The 24633-nt window shown below is 48.4% G+C and overlaps 1 protein-coding gene across 1 annotated transcript in view; it reads right to left on the reverse strand.

The window, feature by feature from the left end:
• MED13 (mediator complex subunit 13) overlaps positions 1-24633 on the reverse strand; it is a 1760496-nt gene that overhangs the window by 201947 nt on the left and 1533916 nt on the right. The window contains exons 25-26 of the mRNA XM_069615091.1: positions 5033-5191; positions 4762-4944 (exon numbers count right to left, since the gene is read on the reverse strand). Of these exons, the coding sequence (XP_069471192.1) occupies positions 4762-4944; positions 5033-5191 (342 nt within the window). The remainder of the gene's footprint in view (positions 1-4761; positions 4945-5032; positions 5192-24633) is intronic.

The following is a 24633-nucleotide window of genomic DNA, read 5'->3' on the forward strand; positions in this document are numbered from 1 at the left end:
GAAGGATGTCTTCCATTTGGGGGACCTCATGAGTGTGAGGAACTTTTCAAAGAACCTGTCTTCACAGGTCAGTGGGGTGGGGTGGCAGGCAGAGCAGACGTAGTAGCAATAGGCTGCTGGGGCCCGTGCGTACTCTGCCTTGCTGGCTCTGGGGTGTTAATTGCCCTGCGACGCTGAAGGATAAGCTGTAGGCCACGTACCTGGCAAAGACCAGTCCCACCTGAACACTCATTTTCCTACCTGCTCCTCGAACGGGGGTGATGTTGGACGAGCAGCCATTTGGTCTGGCGCGGCGGTCATTTTTTCAGGACTCATGCCATGTGCCTGCGCCGTGGTGCTTGCCGCTTTGGGCCCGGCCTCCTCCTGAACTCTTGGTGGTGGCGCTTGAGGCCTAGCCTGCACCTCAGGACGAAGCCTGGTAGGCATAGTGCCCTCGGCTGTGTCGCCGGTAGTGCTGCGTACAGGTGCACCCTCAGACATTTGTCCGGTAGTAGAGCATATCCACTCGGGTTTACACCCAGTAAAAGAACCTTGCGGTCCCTCAACGACCCCACCGGCAGTATCTAGAGACCCTTTGGCCTTGGCGGCCGGTAGCTAAAGCAGCCTTGGTACCTGTGATGATCTCAGAACCTGGATGGTGCCTCCCACTCGGAGTCCTGGGGAAGGAGTCGCCCTTGCAGGGGGAAGATGAAAACAGTGGCCCTACCTTAGGCCTAGACTTGTGCTTGACAAAGTTCTTCAAGTCTTCTGGAGGTGATCGTTCGAAGAGCTCTCTCCACCGAGCGAACATGCTCTTCAGAGCGTGTGGTCTAAGTGCTTGGCACGTGGTACAACCCTCCCAGCCGTGATTGGGGCCAAGGCAGCGGAGGCAAAGAGCGTGGGATTCGGACGTAGGGAAGAGCCCCTCACAGGCTGGACACCTGCTGAAGCCCACTGACGTCAACATGCGCCGGGGAGGAGTGTGGCACCAGAGGACCGAGTACCTGATTAAAGAGTAAAGAAGCTATCAGTGGAAGACCGCGTGGAATTACAAGGGCAAAGCCAAACCCAGGAGTGCTGGCGAAAGCGGTCCGCTCCCACCGATGCGGAAAAGGGGACTATGGAGTGTCGGCGGTGGGCAGAGTCAGGAGAGCGCATGCTCCCAAGGCCACGTGCCTCAAAATTTAAAGGGGAAGGAGATTGTTTTCTGGTGAAAAAGGTAGTTTCCCATCCCTAGCATGGGTTGCCCATACAGTATGGAGGAAAGGGGACGGGACGTAGGAAGTCTTTAAGTGTATTCTTGACCATAGGTGTGCCTTGACGTCTTAGTACTTTCCTACAGCCCTACTCCCTCCTCGACAAAGCCTGTCTGCTCGTCAATTGCTACCAGACCTTTTGGGTAGTTCAGGCCAAACCTAAGAGTTGGAGTCCTGTACTCCTTAGAGTGAGTCTTCTACAGTCTTACCACAGGTGGACTGTATCTAAAGTCCCTAACACTTATGCTTTCCAACTGAGTGAAAGCAGAGACATAGGAGAGGACTCCAAACACTAACATGAGGTAAGTATCTGAAGATGGCCTCCAGGTATGGGGCTATGGGAGTTGTTGCCTATTGGCTAAGGTGTAAAAGAACCAAAATAGCACCAAGAGAACAATAAAGTGATGGCAGTTTCTTTCATTTTGTAAATGAAATTGCTTTAGAGTTACAGACAATTGCAAGCCTGATGACAGGGGATATCCAAACAGTATTTAAATCATGAAGGATTCAATGCTGGAGAATGGATACATCTACTACAGTAGAATGAGAAATGTGATCAAAGTACAGCTTAAGTAAAGAATGGAATATAAACTTGTAATGTAATTAAATGCAATCTGTTTAACTTGTGAATTCACCCTCTAAAACCAAAAGAAAAAGCTGCAGACAATGTCAGGTGTCCAGTAACACAGGTAACTAGTAGTCTGAGGGAATGAAAAATTGAATTAAAGCTTTTTGGCAAGTTATGTACCAACAAGCTGCTGATTAAAACGCTTCAATCTGTGAAATATGGTAAAACAAAAGTATTATGTATACAAACACCCCAAAAACAGTTAGAGTTTATTTATTTGAGCATTTGCTAGGCGCTTATATAACAAAATGGTGTTTCCAAGCACCACAAGGCAAGTGGGGAGGGAACAAAGGAAGTAAATACAAAGGAAAAAGAACAGTAACATAAAAACGTGGTCCTACTAGGCCTTGTGACATTTGGACGTGCAAGTGCAGTGAAGAGAAGTACAGGAAATGAGGAAGGAGGGGGGAGCAAGGCATGGGCAAGTGCTGGTGAGCCTGGGAGGGAAGTGCAAGGGGTTCCAGGGGAGGCATCCAACATGCTAAGTGCTGGGTGGAGAGATCCCAAGAGTGGGATGCACAGCCACCAGGCAAAAAGGGCAGTGCTGAGGGGTATGAGGGGGTACTGGTGGCCACTGGGCAAATGGCCTGGTAACCTGTGAGATTTATGGAGGTCCAAGCCAACAGTCTTACAGCCCCATTCTGGATTAGCTGAAGGGGGCGTAGGGAGGAAAGGGCAAGATTGAGGAAGAGGCTGTTGCAGTAGTCCAGCTTAGAGAGGTCTAGAGACAGTGAGCTTATGGGGAAAAGCGAGGAAAGGGAGAATGCCTTTGAGGAGGGGAAGCTGGAAGTGGGCTTTCTTGGCAAGGCCCAAGAAGTGAGGGGTGAAGGAGAGGGAGGAGTTGAAGATGATCAAGGTTTTTGGTCTCACAGGATGGTGAGGCTATAGGGCCCAAGGACTGCGGCCAAAGGATAGGAGGGGAAACCCGGCGCCGGTGTCCCAATAAGAAGGATCTCTGTTTTACAGGCATTAAGATAGATTGTTAGCAACAAACCATGCCTGGATAACAGTCAGGCAATCAGGGATGAGAGGAGAGGAGGTAGTAGAGGGATGTTTAAGGAGAGCTGTGCGTCATTAGCATAGCACTGGAAACGAGGAGTGCAGGAGATGTGAGCAAGATAGGTATTGAAGAGCCACAGGGATAAGGTAGAGCCCTCGGGGACGCCTCAGGTAGAGTGTGGTGGTGGAAGAAAATGGGCCTGTTTGCAGCTGGGAAGGGCAGTTATAGGGGAAAGAAGTCAGCCAGTCCAGTGCCTGGTCCGTGATGCAGAGGGTATCTCAGAGCCGTTTTAAGAGGATAGAGTGGTTGACCGTGTCAAAGGCAGAGGAGAGATCAAGGAGAATGAGAACAGCAGGAGAGTTAGAGTCAAGATATGCGAGCATGTCTTCACGAGTGTTAATGAGAACAGTTTCCGTGCCTCTGGATGCCCAGAATCCAGATTGATGATCATGGAGGCAGCCAACAAGTTCAGTATGAAGGGTCAGTGGGGGGGGTGGGGGGGCAACTTCTCCAGGAGTGTACCCAGAAAAGCGGTTGAGGTAGGGTGATGATTAGCCTGCTTCTTTAGAATGGGGTGCACAAAAGAGTGCTTGACGGAAAGTGGGAAAGAGACAGCGGCGAAGGAGTGGTTACAGAAATCAGCAAGAGCCGGGGCGAGAGAGGCGATGTTGTCCTGAAAGCTTTTAGAAGAGCAGTGGTGCACCTGTTTGGATGAGACTTTCATAGGGTGGACCACTTCAGAGACCTCATCAGGTGCTACGGGCAGGAGGGAGGAGAGTGCGAAGGTGGAGGGGAGCCAAGGGAGGCAGGAGAGGAGTTGGAGGAGACTGAGGATAGAAGGTCCTGAGTTTTAGATGTGAAATGGGAGGCCAAAGCCTGGGAAGGCAGGCACGAGGGCGGTGGGACTGCAACTGGATTGGCAAACTCCTTGCAGATTTTGAAAAGTTCAGCCCTGTTGTTAGTGGCTCCAGAGATACGGGCTTGGATGTGGGCCCTCTTCTTGGAACGGTTAAACGATATTGCCTTTGGAGCAGGCGACAGGCCAGTATGTTAGAGGGTGAACCTGAGGTCTGCCACATCCGTTCAGCAGCTCTGCATGTACATTTCAGAGAATCTCGATCAGTCATACCAACCATTGGACTTGGAGGCAGGCTGCAGGTGGATCGCCATGACAGATGGAGGCGAAGGTTAGCAAGGACAGAGTGAGAAGAAGAGTTGTAGGCAGCAGTGGGAGGGGGGGATGAAAGCAGCAACTGACACTCGCTTCATCTGTCCAATGACGGCGAAGGAGGCTGGCAGTGCGGGAGGCACCTTGGACAGAAGGCTGAGGGGCCCCAAGTGGGAGGAGAGAGTGGTTGTTCCAGGAAAGAGGTGGTGACCGGGTTAGAGATCGGATATCTCCAGAGATGAAGGTATCCAAGGCGTGCCTGGCTGAGTGGGTCAGACCGGAAGGAAGACTAGTAAGAGGGATAGAGTCTGAGAGGTCACAGCACTGTGAATTGGAAGATTCTGGAGAGTCGAGGTGGATGCTGAAGTCAAAGAAGAGGAGTTGTTTGGAAGTAGAAGTCAGGAGGGAGAAAGTGAGGTTGGCCCATTCAGAGAGCAAGAGAGGGATAGGGCCGGGTTTGGAGAGTTTGTAGCCCTAGGGGAGGAGTGTGTCAAGAGCGGTAACAGAGCTGGCATTGAACCACGTCTCGGTAAGGGTGAGGAAGTCTAGGTCAAGGTCTTCAAGCAGACAGATTTCCGAGGAGTGTTTGACAGCAGAACTAGCATTCAGAGTAACGAAAGTGAAGCTGGTCACAGATGTAGAGGGGTGATGCAAGTACATTTCTTGTTGAAAATAGATGGGTTTAAAAGGGTACACAAACTCTTCCTCACACAAACCGGTGTTCACTAACCATTGTTTGTATTGAAGGCTTCTTCAAGGGTTTCAGTAGTGTAGGTAGCTGCTACTTGCACAGAGGCAGATGTTGGGAACACAAGTATATGAGTGCAAGATGTGTCTTGTGGAGTATTTAGCTGCGATGTCTGCATATTCAATGAAGTGCTCCGTCCAAACACTGAACCTGTTGATACAGAATCTAAACAAAAAAAAAAAATAATCAAAAAAAGAAATCAAACTCTTATAGTTGCACAAACCCGATTCATAAATAATGTTCTTAAACGTACCTGGCATGATAACAAATGATCCCTGTGGTTCAATAGCCACTAGGCAGGCACTGATAATGCCAGGTGAATCAGCAGCAGATATACCACACATCCGACAAACATCTTTGAGTCTCTTACTCAAACACTGGAAGTTTCGCCGACTGAGTAAACGACTCCAATCTGTGAGATATGTATGATAAAAGGATTTGTATGCATACAAACACAAACCAAAAACAGTTATTCAGCACAGTAGGATTTCGTTATCACAGAACCCTGCAAGTTACTAAACAGTAAGGGGAACCATATTCTTACAAGTGAACCAAGTAATTTACTGAATTTATGTAGCTTGCTAACTTGCCTCCATTGTGTTCCAAAGCCTCCAAGCAGAGCCAACTCAACCTTATTTCACAATAAAATTAATGCATTAAAAAGGCAGCCTGAATAGGTCAAATCAGTGTTGCTAATGACGGCTTTTAAGTACTAAGAAGAAACAGTTACTTTTATGAAGCTTGCTTTTCAGCTTGGTATCAGTTTTAGATTCACGAGCTGCGCATTAATCTGCATCAGTCTTCCATCAGAAGATGTGACACAGCTATGTTTAATATCTTAAACTTTAAGAACTAGTTTATGGAGATCAGGTGCATGCCGAATGACCCCTCTTGAGCAATAATCCTGCAAGGCCCAATAATTAGATTAATTTTACATTAACCTTTTACACCAATCAGTGACGACTTCTCGCTTGCTATAGCAGAGGGACCGCTTTAGAAAACTTTACACTTCTGTTGCAGTTGTCATGCTCGTCTTGGTAAGTAAAGCTGAGCCTTAAGGGTAGCATAGACACCTTCCCCTCCAATACACCAAGGGTGGTGCTAACCCAGGAAAACATATGCGGGCCCATATATAGGGGGTGATGCTAATGGTGGTATCTTTTTCATGTGTGTAGTGCCTCCATGACTAAATAGTATGCACTGGGGTGTTCTAGAGGGTAATATTCTCTCTGTCCTGATGAAGTGCATTCCTGGCTGAACATTGCTAATGTGAGTTTTCACAGTGGTGGCTTTCAGCAAAGGTTTAAAGGTGCAGGGTTGCTCCCTACAGTTGGCTTCATATGAAGAGCATTCTGCAGACAGAGGAATTCTCTTGAAGTCAGCATCTCCAAGATTCCACCTTTTCAAATCAGACATATGTAACGGATGTTGCACAAGGGAGTAGTATCTTATCTGTAACTCCATTTCACCAGCATTGGCATCTTTCAGATTCACATGCTGTGAATATTCCCGTCAGGCTGGGAATCCCTGGTTACTTATATTTTAATAGCTTTCCTATGGAAAAGCTTTTGACACATTGAGTGTCCTACCCACATCGTTGTGGGTGCTTTTGGTCCCATACCAATAGGATGCTGAGCATATAGCTTCCTCCCAGCAGCTTCCCCTCAGATTTTAACCATTTTTACTGGAGGAATAACACATTCAGAGGGCGTTTGTCTTTAGGGGAAGGCTGGCAGGCGCATGTGAATCTATGAAAGATACCAACGCTGGAGAAATGGAGTTACAGGTAAGAAACTACTCCCTTCCCCAGCATTGGATCTTTCATAGATTCACATGCTGTGAATAGATTATATAGCAGTATGACAACTTGGAGGTGCATGACAGGCAAACCACACCCCATGCCTTAAGACATGACAATGAACCCCACAAATGACATGTAACCACAGGCATGACAACAAAAAACAGTAAGGCAAAAAACAATAGAACATCCCCTGAAGCTACGGGGCCTACCTTACTCTAACAGGCATGGGAGGAATGCCCATCCCACCTGCACATCTTCCACATGTTGTTGCCCCTGACAGTAGTGCCTGGTGAAGGTATGCAGCACTGCCTAGGAAGCCGCCTACAAATGTCCACCAGTGGTATACCAGACCACAGTGCCGCTGATGACGCTGTGGACTGTGTAGAATGAGCCTTAGGAGTGCCCCTCAAAGGCTTGCCAGCTTTCGCGTGACAAAACAAAATTGTAGAGGAGACCCAATGGGAAAGTCCCTGCTTGGAGATGGATAGTTCCTTGATGGAGGAACCAAATGCTACCAACAGCTGCTTCGACCTCCAGAAACCCTGAGTACGGTTCAAATAAAACTTCAACGCCCTCTTAACGTCCAGAAAATGCAGGGCCTTTTCTGTCGGCGTGGTCGCATTAGCAAATAATGTGGGTAGTGCAACGGAAGCAAGCTTGTGAAATGCCGACGGCACTTTCGGGATAAAGTGTGGATTAGTAGCTAGGAGAACTAAGTCCCTCATGAACCTCAGATAGGGTGGGTCAATGACCAGCGCCTGCAACTCCAACATCCTCCTGGCCAACGTGATCGCAACCAGAAATGCGACTTTCCATGAGAGAAACTTTAAGGAAGGCGTCGATATGGGTTCAAACGGTGGCTTCACCAGAGCCAAGAGAACCACATTGAGGCTCCACACCGGTGCAAACTTCTTCGCTGGGGGAAATGTCCAAAACAGTCTTTTCAAAAAATGCTTAACCAACCGATCACTAAGGAGGGGAGTAGCATGACCGTCTTGTGAACCTAGAAATTGTTAGGCAAAAGTTGTATGCAGTACCCTCTGGGAACACTACACACAACTAGGACTGCAGGTATAGGCAACCCAACCTTTGGTATAAGCTTGTACTACACAGTTTTGGTAGCGTGTTGAGCAGCCAGGCTTATCACAAGAGGGGAAATGTGAGCTGTAGTGGAGTTACAAAGATTCACAGTTAGAGGTATTCACAAACTCTTACACTCAAGGTTTCTTGCATAAACTATTTATCAATTATAAAGCCTTCTTCAGAAGGGAGCAATAGAATAGTAACACAAATATACTTAAATACTGTGCACCGAGTTTCTGGATCAGACAAGGCCTTTTTGAGATGGCCCACAGACAACCTAGACCCACAGATGACTTCAGTAACAAGGGTGCTGGGGACATTAATACCTTACTGTTGACACACAGAATACTCTCAATAGTTTGTAAAAGGCAAAGGTTATTAAACACAAGAAATTACAAATATTCATAAGCAGGGTAAATACTTTCAGATAGCACTTAGAAGCGTCATTCAATTCAATTCAATAGGCGAAGCCAAAGTCAATAGGCAAAAGTATTTGTATGGGATGCAGCACTTCAGGTAAGGAAATGAAGTCTTTGCACAAGTTCTTAGGAGTCTTTGATAAAAGGAAGAATCGAATATAGGGCCACAAGCTGATTAGACTTGTGAGTTGCAGAAGTTACAAGCACTTCCACAGTAAGAGGTAAGTGATCTTAGGCTAGTTTTACTGTACCTTAGTAAAGAAGAAAAAGATGCAGCTGAAGACTTCTCTTCCTGTACAGCTCTGCAGACCTTACTGTTCCTGGGCCTCAGTCGTGGGGACAAGAAGGATGACGTCGGGGGGGACTCCTGCACTGTATTGGCACCGTCAAAGCTGGCATTTCAGCCCCTTGAGGTACAGCAAATAGCAATAAGCGTGGTTCAAGGTGGACTTTCCTCACATCTGAGGTCCAGCACTCAACTGAGGGGGGTCAGGCTTGGTCAGTCCTGCTTCGTGGGAGTCTGGAGGATCTTCCAAAAGCTTTAGGCCACCTTACAAGCAACGCACACATTCTGGTGTCCCTCTCCCTGGCTCTATGGTTTCCTACAGCAACTCTGAGGAAATTCAACCAGCTCCGAGTTGGGTGTCCAGGTTGCTTACTTGGGAGTTGATTGGTCCTACCAAATCAAAGGGAGATGTCGTCCTTTGCAGGGCTTCTCTGTCGTTGTAAACTTGGCGATTCTGACCTGCAGCAGGGCTTCACTGGGCAAACCAACTGTCCAGGAGTTGCAGTAGCTGTCCTCTTCAAGCTCTTCTTCGGTTCCTTCATCCAGTGGTCGACTCTGCCTTCCAAGCCAAAAGACTCGCCTTTTATTCAGTTCTCTCCCATTCATTCCAGCCTAGCTGCCACTCACCCGGCAGCGTGGCTGTCCTTGGCGGACAGCCAGCGAGCCAATCGTCACAGAGCGCATTTGGGTCTCTTAGGAGCCTAAGCACAGGGAGTTTTAGGGCACCTCCCTCACGTCCTGCCTATCCCAGACACTCTGGAGCCAGAGGCGGGTTTCACTCCTGAAGCCCGCCAAAGACGAATGAACAAAGAGACCAAACCTGGTTTGGCGCGCAGAAAAAAACTCAAGGACCTTGCCACAAAGAAATGGCGAAAAAAGAAGACCGAGGACCAATTAACAAAGGATCCTCAGGCGTCATTTAGAAAAATATGGCTCCCGCGATTTAACGTTAGAGGACCTGCGAACAGTTCGCGGTCGTGGTAAATCAAGGTAGTTCATTGTAAAACCACTGCCACCAGATATTCTGAGAGGAAAGGGTAACATGAATGCTGATCTATCCTGACCCCTGCACATCGACATTCTGCCCATCTACCATCAGTGGGCCTGTCCTTTGTGGCTGTAGTACCTCACAGTGGTCAGTTTACCACGATTGCAACCATTATCCTCGTGGAGGAGTCTTAAAATGGCCGCCGCCATTATGTTTACCTCGTTGCCCAGCAACGATCCAGAAAGCTGATAGGTCGCTCTGCTGCATTTTAGTGACGTGGAGTCACCGGAAGGCGAGAGCCGGCCGCCTTACTAAGGGCGTACTACCATGGGTGCCACCGGTCTGTGCCTGTCGTTGCTGGAGGGCTGTGGGCCCATCCGCTATGCCCGATTTCCTTACACATAGCCAGAGGTAAGAAGCCACCAACTGCTAATCAGCCATGAAAATATCCAATTCGTCCAAACCTGTGCGTACTGACTGCTTTCACAGCTGACAGTCTCCACTGGCTTTCACTAAACGTGAACCCACGAAATCACCGATTTTCAGTCGTTACCTGTTGGCTAATAGAAAGTACATTTTTCCTCACTTTGACTCTGAACTCGTATAGCGACTTCCTGCACACTACCAAACGTAATCCAACGACAATGAACTGCAACCTTGGTTGTCGCTAAAAGTAGCAATACTGAATTTCGTCTCACTATTTCCGAATGTCATTAATGATCAGTTTACTGCGTGCTTTCTACTGCATTCTGCTAATCTATTTACTGGCCAATTTACTGGCGTCTAATCCAGAACTGCCACCACGCCGACGCCAGACGGTTGAGCTATTACATTATACTTTGTCTCATATGTGTTCACTCACGTTGCCTCTTCATATGCATTTGCCATTATAGCGTTGTTAGACTGTGCTGCAAGACTGATACACACGCCAGACACGTTGTACCACCTCTTGCATTAGCGAATTAGCACTGCACATAAAATGTACCCAACATGGGACTTTGGTGCTTTTATCTAGCCTCTATTGCCATGTCGGTACCACTACAGCGTACCCTGAGAATTTATTTCCATCACTGTGCACCCATCAACCTCCTTTCAATACGGCAAGTATTGTGTTACAATTGATTGCCTTAATTGTGTGCCCATTGACCCCCTTTACGGGGTTCGTAGTACACCCCCACTGCCTGCCTCAACAATCACCCTGGGAGTGACCTACCTCTCTAAACAAAACAGTAATGCATGACTTCATGGATCCCTCCCATTGTCTCAAGGGAATAAACCTACTGTATCATGCTTATGTAACTATTGCACCAAAAGTAGACCAGCTCATTGCCTACCATTGTTCTAGCCCACTATATTGCCATGTTATATGCTCCTGAACCATGCTTTCTGTACTCATCTGATGGCTCGCCATTCTTCCTTTAATCCAACCTATGCTACAGCATACAGCGCTTATTTGAACAAGCCTAGGCCAGTGCTTACTGTATTCATTTGGAGCAGTTACCACTCTATACTGCATTCCTCTAAAATAAATCATGTATACTGTACCTATTTGAATTAGCCTACGAAACTGTTCACTGCTTCTCCCTTTGCACAGGATTACGCCACAGCCCATTGTAGTTATCTGAACTATCCTATGCCATGCCTAGATACTATTTTGTTAGGAGAACCAGGAACCATGGGTCGCAGCGCCCTCCATCTCTGTTTTAAAGGTGCACTAGCAGCCAGTCGCTGGAAACTCAAAAAAGGCCCGTGCTGCCTATGGCGTGTATCAAGGGAGATTTGTTTTAGTTTCCACGCATTCGGCGCATGTGCGGTTTAGTATACTTAGGTTTACGCCTTTGCTTTTTATTTCAGGTGCATGAAGAAAGTCCACAAAACCTTTGGTTTTCATTTTCTCCAAAGTTTATTCTCCTGAGTCCATCCATTGATGGTATAACAAGTGGTGCCTCTTGGTTCTCACCCTTCAGGGGTTTGTGCTTAGGTGTGGTCCTGCCTGGTGGTAAAGATTGGTTGAGTGCTGCTAATATTAGAGCGGATTGTGCAGCGATTCATGCGTCAGAGCGGGAACGTTATTAGGTTTAGGTGGTGCCTATTGGCGGTCCTTAATATAAGGGCACAGGTGCCCCGGGTCCCTTCCCTCAGTGTGCCCCTAAGGAGGATGCGGGAAGGGTCCGTAGCTGCGAACTGTGCTAGCTTTGTTGGCTAGGTGTACATAATAAATAGTCACATATTGGAAAATGTGCGGACCCACCGTTTTGAGCATTGGTCCGTGGCGGCAGAGGGTTCAGTGGGTGTCCAGGTGCCTATTCCCCTGGAGCCTCCCGATCCCATTAAAATTGAGGACCGGGATCTGGTGCTCGAAAGCATCTGAATGTGGGGGTGGGCCTGGGGGAAGAAGGAGGGGGTTACCCTACGTGAGATCTCGTTGCGAGCGGGTTCGCATTGACGGTGTTTGACAAAAATATAAACGCCTCTGGACTAGTTACTCATTTGTAGCTTGATCCGAAGGCGCAAGCAGACGATGCATGAAAGGTAAGATGCCAATGTGAACCCACTCCAATGGAGCTTTTATGTAGGAATACTCCCTCCCTCTCCCCCTTTCTGCAAGATCTACGTGACGTTGGACCTCACTCCCCATCTATTTTTGTCAAACACCGTCAATGCGAATCATTGAGATTATGATAAAGACACAAACATGGTTAACAAAATGTACCAAATCATACAAACCTGGATGACCACCCAAGGTCTATGTCTCATTGACGAAAAAACCGAACTCCTACTCATTGGGTCCACCAGCAAACTAAAACTCCCTCACCAATGCAAATCCCTCACCAATACAAATCCATCACCTTTGATGGTATTAAAATCAAAATTGCCAAGGAAGTTAAAAAACCTTAGGTTTCTACTTGGACTCTGTTCTCAACTTTAACAAGCAAGTAAATGCCACAGCTTCTGCAACAAGTTACACATGCAAATTAATTTATGCATATATACCATTTCTGATCACTGAAAGCTGCACCACAATTTCAAGGGCACTAATCCTATCGAAACTGGATTACTGCAACACACTTTACTTAGGCACCAGTAAACGCAATACTAACAAACTTCAAACCCTTCAAAATAGTGCCCTAAGAACAGCCCCAGGCATTCCTAAAGGACATCACATATCTGACCAAAGAAGATCCTCTAACTGGCTAGCTATCAAAGACAGAATTAAACTTAAAACACTAAACTTAACATACAACAACAAAAGCTCCGGCTTACCTTACCGAGAAAGCATACACCTTAACGTCCTATCAGAATGGCACAAAACAATAGCATCAGAATCTCCAACTTTAAACTTAAAACAACTGGAGGATCCAGATTCCCAGTCTTGGCAGCACAACTTTGGAACTCCATTCCAGACACCTTAAGAGCCTCACCGTCTTTCCATTCATTCAAAACCAATGCCAAACATTGGCTACACTCCAACAACCGCGCACACTTGGCCCTTAGACATCTTTTAATTGTATCTATATTATTGTACCCCTACTCTAATAACCTGGATGACCAATTATGACATGCATATATTCTTCAGTTTCCCTTTTGCACATGTATATACTATTGTAAAGTTCCCTTGTATATTCCTGTTATCTCGTATCTTTCCTGTTTATGCTGTAACTGCAGTGTACTTTACTGTAACCAAAAATCCTCATACTAGTGCCCAGATGCCTGACGACTCGGTGCACTCTATAAACAGTACATGAGTAACTAGACATAGGGGATACTAAGTAACATCTCAAGCACTCTATTGTAAGATACGGCATGCTGGGTCTAGAATTTTACAGGACTAAGTGAAGTCAATTTCACTCCACTGTTCTGAGAAACAGTAGTTGATCCCAGAGAAAGTATTTAAACCTTGGGAAATCTAAAGGACTTCCCTGGGTCACTGCACTGAAAGTGCTTTGTGACAATTGTAAAAGATGATGTCTTAGACTCCATAACCAAAAAGAAAGTGTATAAAATCCCATTAAAATACATGAGAGAGTGGGAAAAAGGGTCTCACTCCCTTCCAGGTAAATAAATCAAGTCCACAAAAAACCAGCAAAGTTATGGGGGTCTCCAAGGTGGAGGGAAGGAACACATTTTTGAGATTTCTCGATAACCGAAATCACCACCAAATGCACCTTGATCGGGGACAACGCCAGTCCCTCTTTCGCAAGCTGTAACAAATACGGGAGTATCTGGGCCGGAGAGACGTCCAATGGCTGCACTTCTGGGTGCTCCTCACACAAGGCACAGAACCTTGCCCACTTACGCCCATACGATACATTGGTAGAAGGGGCCCTTGCCGCCTCCAGGATCCACTTACACTCCAGTGAGATACCTATATGACCGAACTCTGCGTGGTCAGGAGCCACGCAGCCAGGCTGAAAGATGCCAGATCATGATGCCACACTCTGCCTTCGTCCTGCGACAGGAGATCCCGGTCCACTCCTAGACCAAAAAGCTCTTCCCTAACAATATGAAGGAGATCTGAAAACGACGTCTGCCTGGGCCAGAACTGAGCTACCAATATCACTCTGCAATGGTACTTGCTCACCCACTGAATCATTCTCCCAATCAGCAGAAACGGGGGAACGAGAACGTGTCCGCCATCGACTTCAGATGAGCCATCCTGCTGTCAAACCCCAGATACTGCTTGTTTTCCTGCGTGGCGACCAAGCCCAGCGGGGGGAATACCCCCATTTTCGGAAGATTTTTGCTACCTGCTTCACCTTCAGCCGCCACTCGTGGAGCTGACTGGTGTCTCTGCTGAGCGCGTCGGCCTGCACATTCTGAACCCCCGGCAGATGGAAAGCTACAATATGGATCCCCTGAGCCAGGGACCAATGCCAGACCTCCTGAGCCTCCTTTCTCCTTTGACAGAATCCGGGAATGCATGATGACCTGCTTCCTCAAATAGAACATTGTGGTGGTATTGTCCATCAACACCCGCACTACAGTAACTTGAATGCAAGGTAGAAACAACTTCAGAGCACAGTGCACCGCTCTAAATTCTAGCACGTTGATATGCAAGCCTGTCTCCTCCCGAGACCATAGTCCCCATACCTGTGACTTGTCGAGGTGCACCCCCCCCCCTCACCTCACCTGGGAAGCGTCTGCCACGATCGTGAACTGAAACTCTGGGTCCAGCAGGGGCATACCCTGTATGATATTGTCTGTGCAGATCCACCACCGAAAGGCTTCCACCAGCCTTCGGGTAACAACCACTTTGTCCGACCACGACCCTCGACTCTGCGACCACCTGTCTGCGAGGAATTCCTGCACTGGCCTCATGAACAGTCAGCAATTTGGAACGAGCGGAATGCACAACGCCATGGCTCCCAACAGTGTCATGCTACTTTGGACTGAGACCACCGTACCATGGCCCCACTTGCCCGTCGTGGACCACATATTAACTACTCATTCGCTGGAAGGTTTCACCAGATTGTCCTGTGTAAGAAACTGAGCCCCCAGAAACACCAACTCCCTGGACGGCATCAGATAGGATTTTTCGACGTTGAATCCCAGCCGTTGCAACAGGTCCATGGTTGCCATGAGACACTCTGACGTCTGTTCCGGTGACAGACACCTTTACCAACCAATCGTCTAGGTAGGGGTTCACGTGATGGCCCTGCCTGCGGAGAAAGACAGCCAACGGCGCCAGGCACTTTGCGACTGTCCTGGGAGATGACTTCAGGCCAAACGGGAGGACACAGAACTGGTAATGATCTTCCCCTACCAAAACATGCAGGAACTTGCAGTGCTTTGGCCTCATCGGGATGTGAAAGTAGGCGTCTTGCATTTCTAACAACTCTACAGTGAAGGCAGTATACACTGTAGAGCCAAAGTACATAGGCCAGGCCCATTTTAAATGGAGCAAAGCGAAACGTGCCCAGGATCACACGGTTTAAAATGCACTAAAAGTCTTTGCAGAGTGTTCAAAAGAGGATGGGGTGATTCGAGAAGCAAAGTTAGAAGGTTTGGAGCCAACCCAGATGGGAAGCCAAGGATTTAAGGGTCACCTTTAGCAATCCGAAGAAAGGGAGGCCAGGTGGAAAACAGTACCTTAAAGAGAGGAAGCTCCAGCGGTGGCAGTTGTTCCTGGCAGTGGATGAAAGTCGTGGATTCGACGAGGGGAAGAAAAGATCTCGTCGAGGCGGAACCTTGTAGTCATTGCACTGCCCAGGGAAGAGACCAGCCGCGGAGTTCGTCGGTAAAAGGTGCGTTCCTTTTATTCGCGCTCAAAGTGGTGAAGCTTGGCTGTCCGGTCGCCGGGGTGCTTGGCACAGGCGAGTCAACCAAGAGATGTCTTTGGAAGGCGAAGTGGTGAAAGACTTCCAGCAGAAGATCTCCTCTTGTCGTCGGGAAAGTGGTGAGGTTGTTGCAGCAGGGCTCCACCGGTGGTGTCGTCGTTGCAGATGGTTCAGCTTCTTCCCTCTTCGGATTCTTAGGTCCTTAGGTCCTGTGGCGACTTCTGAAGTTCCAGTCCCAAAAGCCCTGCTTTTATGCAGAAAAACCCCCATTCAACAGCCTAGCTGTCACTCACACATGCTAAGTGGTGAGCCTGGCGGCTCACCACTGGGCCAATCAGAATAGTGTGTGACTTCAGTTGCTAAGGCAACGCAGTCCAGGGTGCCAATTCCTCTCCCCACACATCCCGAGGAACCCAGACAGAGTGGCACCATTTAGAGGGCTTCTGTGGTGAAGCCCACCAAAAAGTGGAACAAAGGGCCCGACCTTGGTTGGAGTTACAGACAGACCCAATTTTAGAAAAGAGTTCTGGCGAAAAGACCCAACCGTTGATTTAATATTAAATAAATAAACCAGCGGTATCTTTAACATTGCACCAAAAAGTGGTGTGTTTAAAATCAATGGGAAAATCCCAAAGGAAATATTCCGGTGGAATATTTTGCGTGGTAACCACTGCCACCAGCCAGAAACTCGACAAGGGGGGACTGGACAGTGCCCCCTTGGAAACAGACCCAGAGGCAATCGAATTAACCCCTTCCAATACTTCCACAATATGATGGTTTGTACTGGTTCTGTTCACAATTTTGGACTATTAAAGTCAATGGTGACTTTACATGCCCTGGGAGACAGAAGTCAGTCCCAGGGTATGGAGTCTATGTTTGGGGGTCGCTATGACACCCCTGTGTTACTGCACTGAGGGCGCTGTGTAACACATGAAAAACAGATGATACCCTATGGAGTAAAAGACCCCATAGCCCATAAGCACATACAAAGTCAAAGACATACCTCAAATCATGCCTAAGAGTGGGAGGAAAAGAGTCTCACTCTAAGCAGGAGAAAATTAGCCTTAAGAGAATTCTCCCCAACACACAGCACATTATTTAAATCCAGCTTAACATCACCAAAGTTAGAAATTAGCTGTCACAGATGGACCTAAATTACTTTTCCACCGAATAAGACCCTAGTGCAAAGTCCCTCTGCTTCACCACTGATTGTGACCTCTCCTTCAAAGCAAATATCACCAAGACACCAACAGCATTGTACCAACTCTCACCTGCCCCAAATCAAACCCTTCATCTCCACCTCAGCCTTAAAATAGTTTGTGTGGGCCCTGGTGCTCTCCCACCTAGATGATATGTTACTTTACATTTATATAGTGCCTTATGTATCATTGGTATGATCTCAAAGCGCTGGTAGGTTGAACGCCCTCGGAAATCAGTAGAGAAAGGGTCATAAAGTGCGTGTGTGCACTGGCTATGTGTTAGCTGCTTGTTAGCGGTAGGTGTAGAGGTTGGGAGGTATGCGTTAATTCTGGGGGGATGACGCCCAGACTGATTTGTGGCTGCGTTAGGCCCGAGGAGACGCTTAAGCTAGTGGTGTGCTCAGCTGATGTGTAGTCAGGATGATGTGGAGTATCTGGCGGTTGTTAGTATAAGAACAGTTATACCGAATGTGTCATAGTATCGCTGTGTTCTAGTTGAGTGTTGGTGTATAGGATTAAGCATGGTGGTGTAATATGGCGGTTATCAGTTATGCGCTTGAGATCGGGCACTCCATCTGTACCATCTGAAAATGGCAAAGCAGATGGTGTCCAATGACAGCAACTCTCGTCCCCTGCACACCTTTTTGCTGAAAAAGTCAGCCAAACCTATTTCAGATACATGTAAAGTACATTTCGATATGCATTACGTGTTGACATTTATATTCAAATGTATGCTGCACAACGCGTTTTGGGAATCACTCCCTTCGTCAGGTGCAAACCTAATCTCTACAATAAGATGTAATGATAATATTGTTCATACTTTCGAAATTTAAGATGTAAAAACAAATGTGTAGTCCATGATATAATCAATAGTGTGAAGCTTTGTTATACAATCATGGGTTATTCAATGCTCAAAGCACATTCAACTTATGCAATGCGCATTTCTCTTAACAAGGTTCAGTTTAAAATAATGATTGAAAGTAAAATATCAACACTAATATCCGAAAAAGTCCATGTACATCAGTGATGAAAAGTTAACATGCAGAGGAGTCAAGTGCATTAACCCGAACAAAACAAGTACGGGTACATCTGTCAAGTGTAGAGCCATAGTGTCCCTAGTCCATTTATCTTAATGTTACACATCGGAGTAGAATCGCTAAGTGTGATGTGCTAGAGGAAGACGATGTTCCGTATAGTGAAAAATTAATAGTTACTCACCGTAGTGATTAACATACTCATAGTCCATAGTCCCATTTCCTCCATACTGCATGGGCGTCCCTCGCTAGGGATAAGAGACGGAATCTTTTTCTCCAGAAAAAAACCTTTTGAGACGTGCACGGAGCGGCCCTGGGAGCATGTGCTCTCATGGCTCCGCCCAACGGCGCCACTCAGTCCCCATTGACGCTTCGACAATATTTAACATTGCCCAATGACAACAGTATTGGGGGGAGGATGGAGGGACCTATGGAGCAAAGGGGATTATGGACTAAGTTAGTCACTACGGTGAGCAACTTATAACTACTCCTACATGCCGTCCCCTTTCCACCATACTGCATGGGCGATTACAACTGAACGAAGCCCCAGGGTGGAGAGGAGACCCTCCTTAAGAAAACATTCCTTAGAACCACCTGTTCCAAAGCCGCGTCTGACTTAGAGCCGGCGTTCAAACAGAAGAGCTTACAGAAAGCCCGAGGGGTGGCCCAGGTGGACGCCCTGCTGATGACCTGCCACGCTGGAAGGCTATGGCCGTGGCCTTGCTCTGACAGCGTGGGCGTGCATGCTAGCTGGAAGTGGTTTGTGCTGCCCCCTCGTAGGTCTCCTTGATGGCTGAAACTGTCCACCTTGCAATAGAGGCCTTGGATGCCTGATAACCTGGCCTTGACTCCCCTCCCCCCCCTGAAGGTGACATAGCATCCAACTTGCGGAAGCCCTTGGTCCTGTCCAGATAGAATTTCAGAGCGTGTCTGACATCCAGACAGTGCAAGACCCTCCGAGCATCATCCTTCGGGTCGGCAAAAAACGTAGGTAATACTATCTCCTTGTTCAGATGGAAAGCAGAGGCTCGTTCTGTGAAATGTAGTATAGGCTTGTGAAGCCACCAGTGCCTGGATCTCGCCGACTCTGAGCCGAGGTGAGGTCCACCAACAGAGCTGGTTTAATGGTGACCAGCCTGAGGTCGACAGACGCCACTGGCTCCAACGGTTTGTGTGCCAAGGCGCCAAACACTGCATTGAGGTCCGACACAGGGTGTACTTTATTGATGGGAGAGAAGAGCCTGGCTAGACCCTCCAAATGTCACTTGACCACCGGGTTGGAAGAGAAGACGACCTCAGAATTTCTGTAGTCTCCTATGGCTGCCAAATTGGTGCAGCATGTATCCACCTGCACGCCTGAGTGAGCAACATGTGCAGAGAAGGCAAGCATGTCATCCAATGTGCACATAAGGGGGTTGATCTCCTTAGTGTCGGCCCAGTGACAGAACCTAGAACATTTACTCTTATACTGGCTCCTAGTAACCTTGCTCCTAGCGCCCTAAATGTTTTCTAGGTTGGCTTGTGATAGAGCCAGGTGTTTCAGCGCGATCTGCTCAGGAACCATGCGGCCAGGGCCAACTTCTGTGGGGCGGGGTGGATGACCCTGCCCCCCCTCTCCGCCACCCCCTGTTGCACCAGGAGATGAGCTTGGCCCAGCCACAGGTGAATGGGAGGCCTGTCCGAGAGGCTGAGAAGCTCCGAGAACCACAGTCTCACAGGCCACCACAGAGCTATCAGAATGATGCGGAGGTGACAATTCCTTTATCGTGCAGATCACCCTGTGGATCAGGGGGGATGTCATGCCGCTCCACTGAATCTGGAAGGCGTTGCCCAGGGAGCCGGAGCCCTGCCAGGATGCAAACTGCTGGCACTTCTCGTTGCCCCAGCAGGCAAAGAGATCCACCTGAGGATGCCCCCATCTGCTGAAGATCTCCAGCAGCACCGGATCGTTCAATTGCCACTCTTAATTGTCTGCTCCCAGTCTGCTGAATCTGTCCGCTTCCAGGTTGGACCCCCCCCCCCCAGAAGGTGGATGGTCCTCAGGTACATGTTCTCCAGGGCCCAATCCCACATGCTGAGCGCTAGGTTGCACAGTGGAGGGGACCTGGTACCACCCTGTTTGTTGACATAGTACATGCTGGTGGAGTTGTCAGTCTGGATGAGGACGACCTTGCCCCCAATGAGCCGGAGGACAGCTTTGAGAGCTAGCCAGATGGCTTTCAGCTCCAGCCAGTTGATATGAGACTACTGCAGGGTCCAGACTCCATGGACACTATGGCTGTCCAAAGTGGCCCTCAGCCTTTCAGGGAGGAATCTGTAGTAATGGTGACCTGCGGGGCCGGCTGTCGGAAGGGCCAGCCCCTCTGCAGATTGCAGTCCCTGGACCACCATGTGAGGTCCAGGCAGAGAGATGGCGGAATGCTGACAAGCTCCGCTTGGGAGCCATGTTCCCGATTCCATGAGCCTGCGAAGTGCAGCTGCAATCTCATCTGGACTCTCGTGCAAGGTACGGCCAGCAGGACCGCTGCCATGAGGCCTAATAAATGTTGGTACCACCAGGCCAAGGTAACTTCACAGGTGAGGAAGTGAGTAGTGGCCCTCTTGATGGCCATGACCTTTTTCTCCATGGGGAAACACAATCTCTCAGAGGTTGTGTTGCGTATGAGGCCCAGGAAGGGAAGGTTCTGAGTAGGCTGCAGCTGAGCCTTCTTAAGGATGATTGAGAACCCCAGCTCGTGGAGTTTGATCATAACGGTAGAGGAAGTGTAATGAACTGCCTCTGGAGAGCTCGCCCTGATGAGTCAGTCGTCCAGGTACAGGTAGACGTGGTGGCCCTGCACCCTGAGGAGGGCTGCCACCACATTCAAGAGCATTATGAATACCCTAGGGGCTGAATTGAGGCCGAAGGGTAGCACCTTGTATTGGAAGTGGCAGCCCATGATCCCGAATCGTATGTAGGATTGATGCGGCTGCCAAATCGGGACGTGTAGATAAGCGCCCTTCAGGTCCAGGGAGCACATCCAGTCTCCCCTGCACAATGTCTTTGAAATCAGTGCTGGCGTAACCATCTTGAATTTTTGAAGAGGGAGGGAGAGGTTGAGGGTGGAAAGGTCGAACACAACTATAAGGCCATCCTGGTTCTTTTGTATGGCAAAAATCCTGGAATAGAAGCCCAATCCTCGCTGGGAGGCTGGGACTTCTTCCACGCCCAGGCTCTCGACGAGCGACTGAACTTCCGGCAACAAAGGAGTTGCTGTCCCAATCTGTGGGAGTGGAGGGGAGGATGGAGCCGAGGAAGGGATATGTAGGCGGTACCCCATTGATACTATGGAGAGGATCCAGGGGTCAGTAAACTTCTGACTCCAAAACTGTGCGTGAAGCGCAAGCCTGCCCCTCACTGGAGACAAGTGGACCCGAAGGGATGAGTAATGCCTTCTTTTCCCTCTGAGGCTGTTGTGGAGGAGGGGGACTGAAAAGCCCTTGCCCCCCCCCTTTGTTGTTTGCGCCGTTGTTGACTCAGCGAATTCCTCATCAGTGGTGGAGTTAAAGGGGTCTCCCCCCCTCGAATGGAAGGTCCAATATGCGTTCCTGGATGTCTGGGTTAAATTTAGTAGCCCGAAGCCAGGCAGTCATGTCCGTGGCGATGCATATGGTCCGGCCAGAGGTGTCAATGTGGGCCACGGTGGACTCCATGTCTTGCGCCACCATTTTAGCCTCTGCCAGTCCCGCCTTGAAACGCGACTGGCTCTGCTATTTCCAGCCAAAGCTTCTAGTTAACAGCTGCCAGCATGGCATCCGCGTTGGATTGATGAAGATGCAGATGCAGCGAAGCGTTGGAATAAAGCTTCTTCCCGTACGCCTCCAAGATCATCTCCTTGCCTAGCAGCACCGAGGACGAGGTGGCCAAGAACGACTGCAGCTTCAAAAAGAGTGACGCTGCAGCAATCACCGAAGAGTGTGGTTGAGGGTGGGCCGACAGCAAGAGTGGATCCACCTCCATTTGCCTATATTTGGCGTCCAGACACCGCTTGACAGGCCGGGAAAAAAATTGGGCTTGAGCCACCCCTTTTTGGCCAAGGCGACAAAGTCCTTCTGCATCACAATCCCCGTTCTAGCCGAGGGGCGTAGAGCGAGGACCTCTGAAAGTAACCCCTCGCCTCTAGTTGTTCAACTTCGGGTTGAGGAAGGCCCAATTACTCTGCCAGACCCACGAGTCGTTCATGGAAGGCCTTGGTGGACGATGTGTCGGGTCTTCTATCTCGTTTGTGTCCACCAGGGCATCCGGCTGGTCTGGAGCGGGTGGAGGTGTTCTGGGCGCAGAGGGCTGAGGTGTGGAGGCTGCAGCAGAGGCTGGTAGAGAACCGCCTGAACTGTAGGAGGCAGGGGAGCCGGAATCTAAGGAGCCGGCATTGGCAGAAGGGTTGCACCGCGGCCTGCAGCACTGGAGCCATATGAGGAATGACTATAGGCGGAGGGGCGAGAGGGAGCATGTCTGCGATTACATCCTTAAGGATGGACCCTATCTGAGGAGATCTCATGAGCGGAAGAAACTTTTCAAAGAACCTGTCCTCACAGGCTGGGGGGTGGCAGGGGATATTGACGGGGTAGCGGGCATCTGCTGAGGCCGGTACATACTCTGTCTAGCTGTTTGAGGGGTACACTTGCCCTGCGCTGCTGATGGATAAGCTGTAGGCCACGTACCCGACTGACACCAGTCCCACCTTGTAAATCGTTCTCCCATCTGCTCAGTTCCTCGGAACGGTATCTGACGAGCAGCCATCTTGTCTGGTGCGGCTGCCATCTTGTTGAGCTGCGTGCCAAAGTTGTGGTGCTTGGCTACTGGGCCCGGCCTCCTCCAGGACTCTTGGCGATGGAGCATGAGACCTACACGTTAGGGCGAATTCTCATAAATGTGCTAATTCCTCTCTACCTTAGAGACCCCCAGCTCTTTTGCTTAACTTTGGGTCTCTGTACTTTTTAATTCTGTTTGTTGTCTGTGTTTTTCACTTGTGTTCTTAGATTATGGTATTTTAGATAACTCCATAAGCATCTTTTCATATGTGTTACACAGCACCCTCGGTGGCGTGACACAGGGATGTCTTTTAGACTTCCCAAAGGTAAAAATACCTTCTCTGGGATAAACTACTGTTTTCCAGAAAATGTAAAGTGAAATTGACTTTACTAGTCTTTCCAAATTCATAGACCCAGCATCTTCCAATGGAGTGCTACAGGGTTTACCTAGTATCCCGCGCCTCTAGAAACTCATGTAGCAGTCAAATGCTACCCTTTCCTATTGAAAATGCTGGTGGCAGTGGGTTTACAACAAACTACCATGATTTTTCCAGACAGTGAACACCGGTAGCTAAACATCCCTGGAGCCATGTTTTTCAAGATGGCGCCTTAAGCCCCTTTGTTTAAATAGGTCCCGTCTTCTTTTTTCACCATTTATATTTGGAAAGGTCCTTCGAGTGTTGGTTTCTGCACGCCAAACCAGGTTTGGTCCCTTTGTTCGTGTGCCTTTGGCGGGCTTTAGGACTGAAGATTCATGTCCCTGAAATGTGTGCATAGTATTTGTTATATCTAAAGTAGCTGTTATGCAGAATAATGTACAATATCTTGATAAGTACCTCTCACTGTATCTTCTCTCATGTTAGGCAGAAACCTGTGCTGTTCCCTTAGGGACCACTGCAAAAGGTTTAAGACTACAGGTGTTAGCAGTAAACCCAATTGGTAGCAGTCTGCACCACCCAGATTTGCCTGGTAGCTGTGGCTGAGCAGTCAGACTTCTCTCAAGAAGAGTTAAGCAGTATATAGAGTGTACACAATAGGACCAAAAATACAGTAGTACAAGCAAACACTGACCAGAGCTTTGGTATAAAAGTATATAATTATTTATTTAAAAATACACTTGTAAAAATACACTGGCACTAATATGGCAAGCAAGTTCAAACACTGTCACTATCAATTTATATACATCCCTGATTACTTATTGAAAAAGTCTTAGTTAAAACACCACTTATTTTCAGACAGAGGTGAGTGCTTAACCTAAGATGGCACTCCAATAAGTTAGTTAAAAAGGGAGGGAAAAGGCAGAATTAGGAAAGTACACAATACCAACACTTAAAAAGAACCATAGCAAGTTAGAAAGGCAGAGTCTACTGTTAGAGCAAGAAAGTTCATAGGCCAGGCCCACTCTTGGAGAGCAAGGCGGAATGTGCCCAAGATCACACAGTGAAATGCACTAAAAGTCTTTGCAGGAAAGTCAAAAAGAGGTTGGATCAAGTTAGAAAGGTAATGTTAACAGGTCCGAGGTCACCCCAGGATAGAGAGTCAAGGATTTACGGGACACCTTGGACAGTCTCTTGCAAGGGAGACCAGGCGGGACACAGTACCTGAAATGGTGAGAAAGCTCCAGCGGGTGCAAGTCGGTGCTTCGTCCAGGGGAAGAGAAGATCTCGACGTGGAGGAAAGCTGGAGATCGATGCACGGCCAGTGAAGAAACCAGCCGCGGAGTTTCCTGGTTAAAAGGTACTACCCTTTTATTCATGGTAGTGGTGAAGCGTGGCTATCCGGCCGCCGGGGTGCTTGGCACGGGCGATTTGACCACGAGACGATCCAGGAAGGCGAAAAAGGCGAACTGGTTGGACGACCAATGGACATAACGTGTCACAAATAAAATTTGTGATTTTGGAAGTTCTAACCAAGAATAGCCCTCATGAGAATTTATGCCAACGTTTGAATCGCAGAGAGACATACTGGATTGACA

Source organism: Ambystoma mexicanum, chromosome 9, assembly GCF_040938575.1.
Source record: "Ambystoma mexicanum isolate Mex_15411 chromosome 9, UKY_AmexF1_1, whole genome shotgun sequence".
NCBI lineage: Eukaryota > Metazoa > Chordata > Amphibia > Caudata > Ambystomatidae > Ambystoma > Ambystoma mexicanum.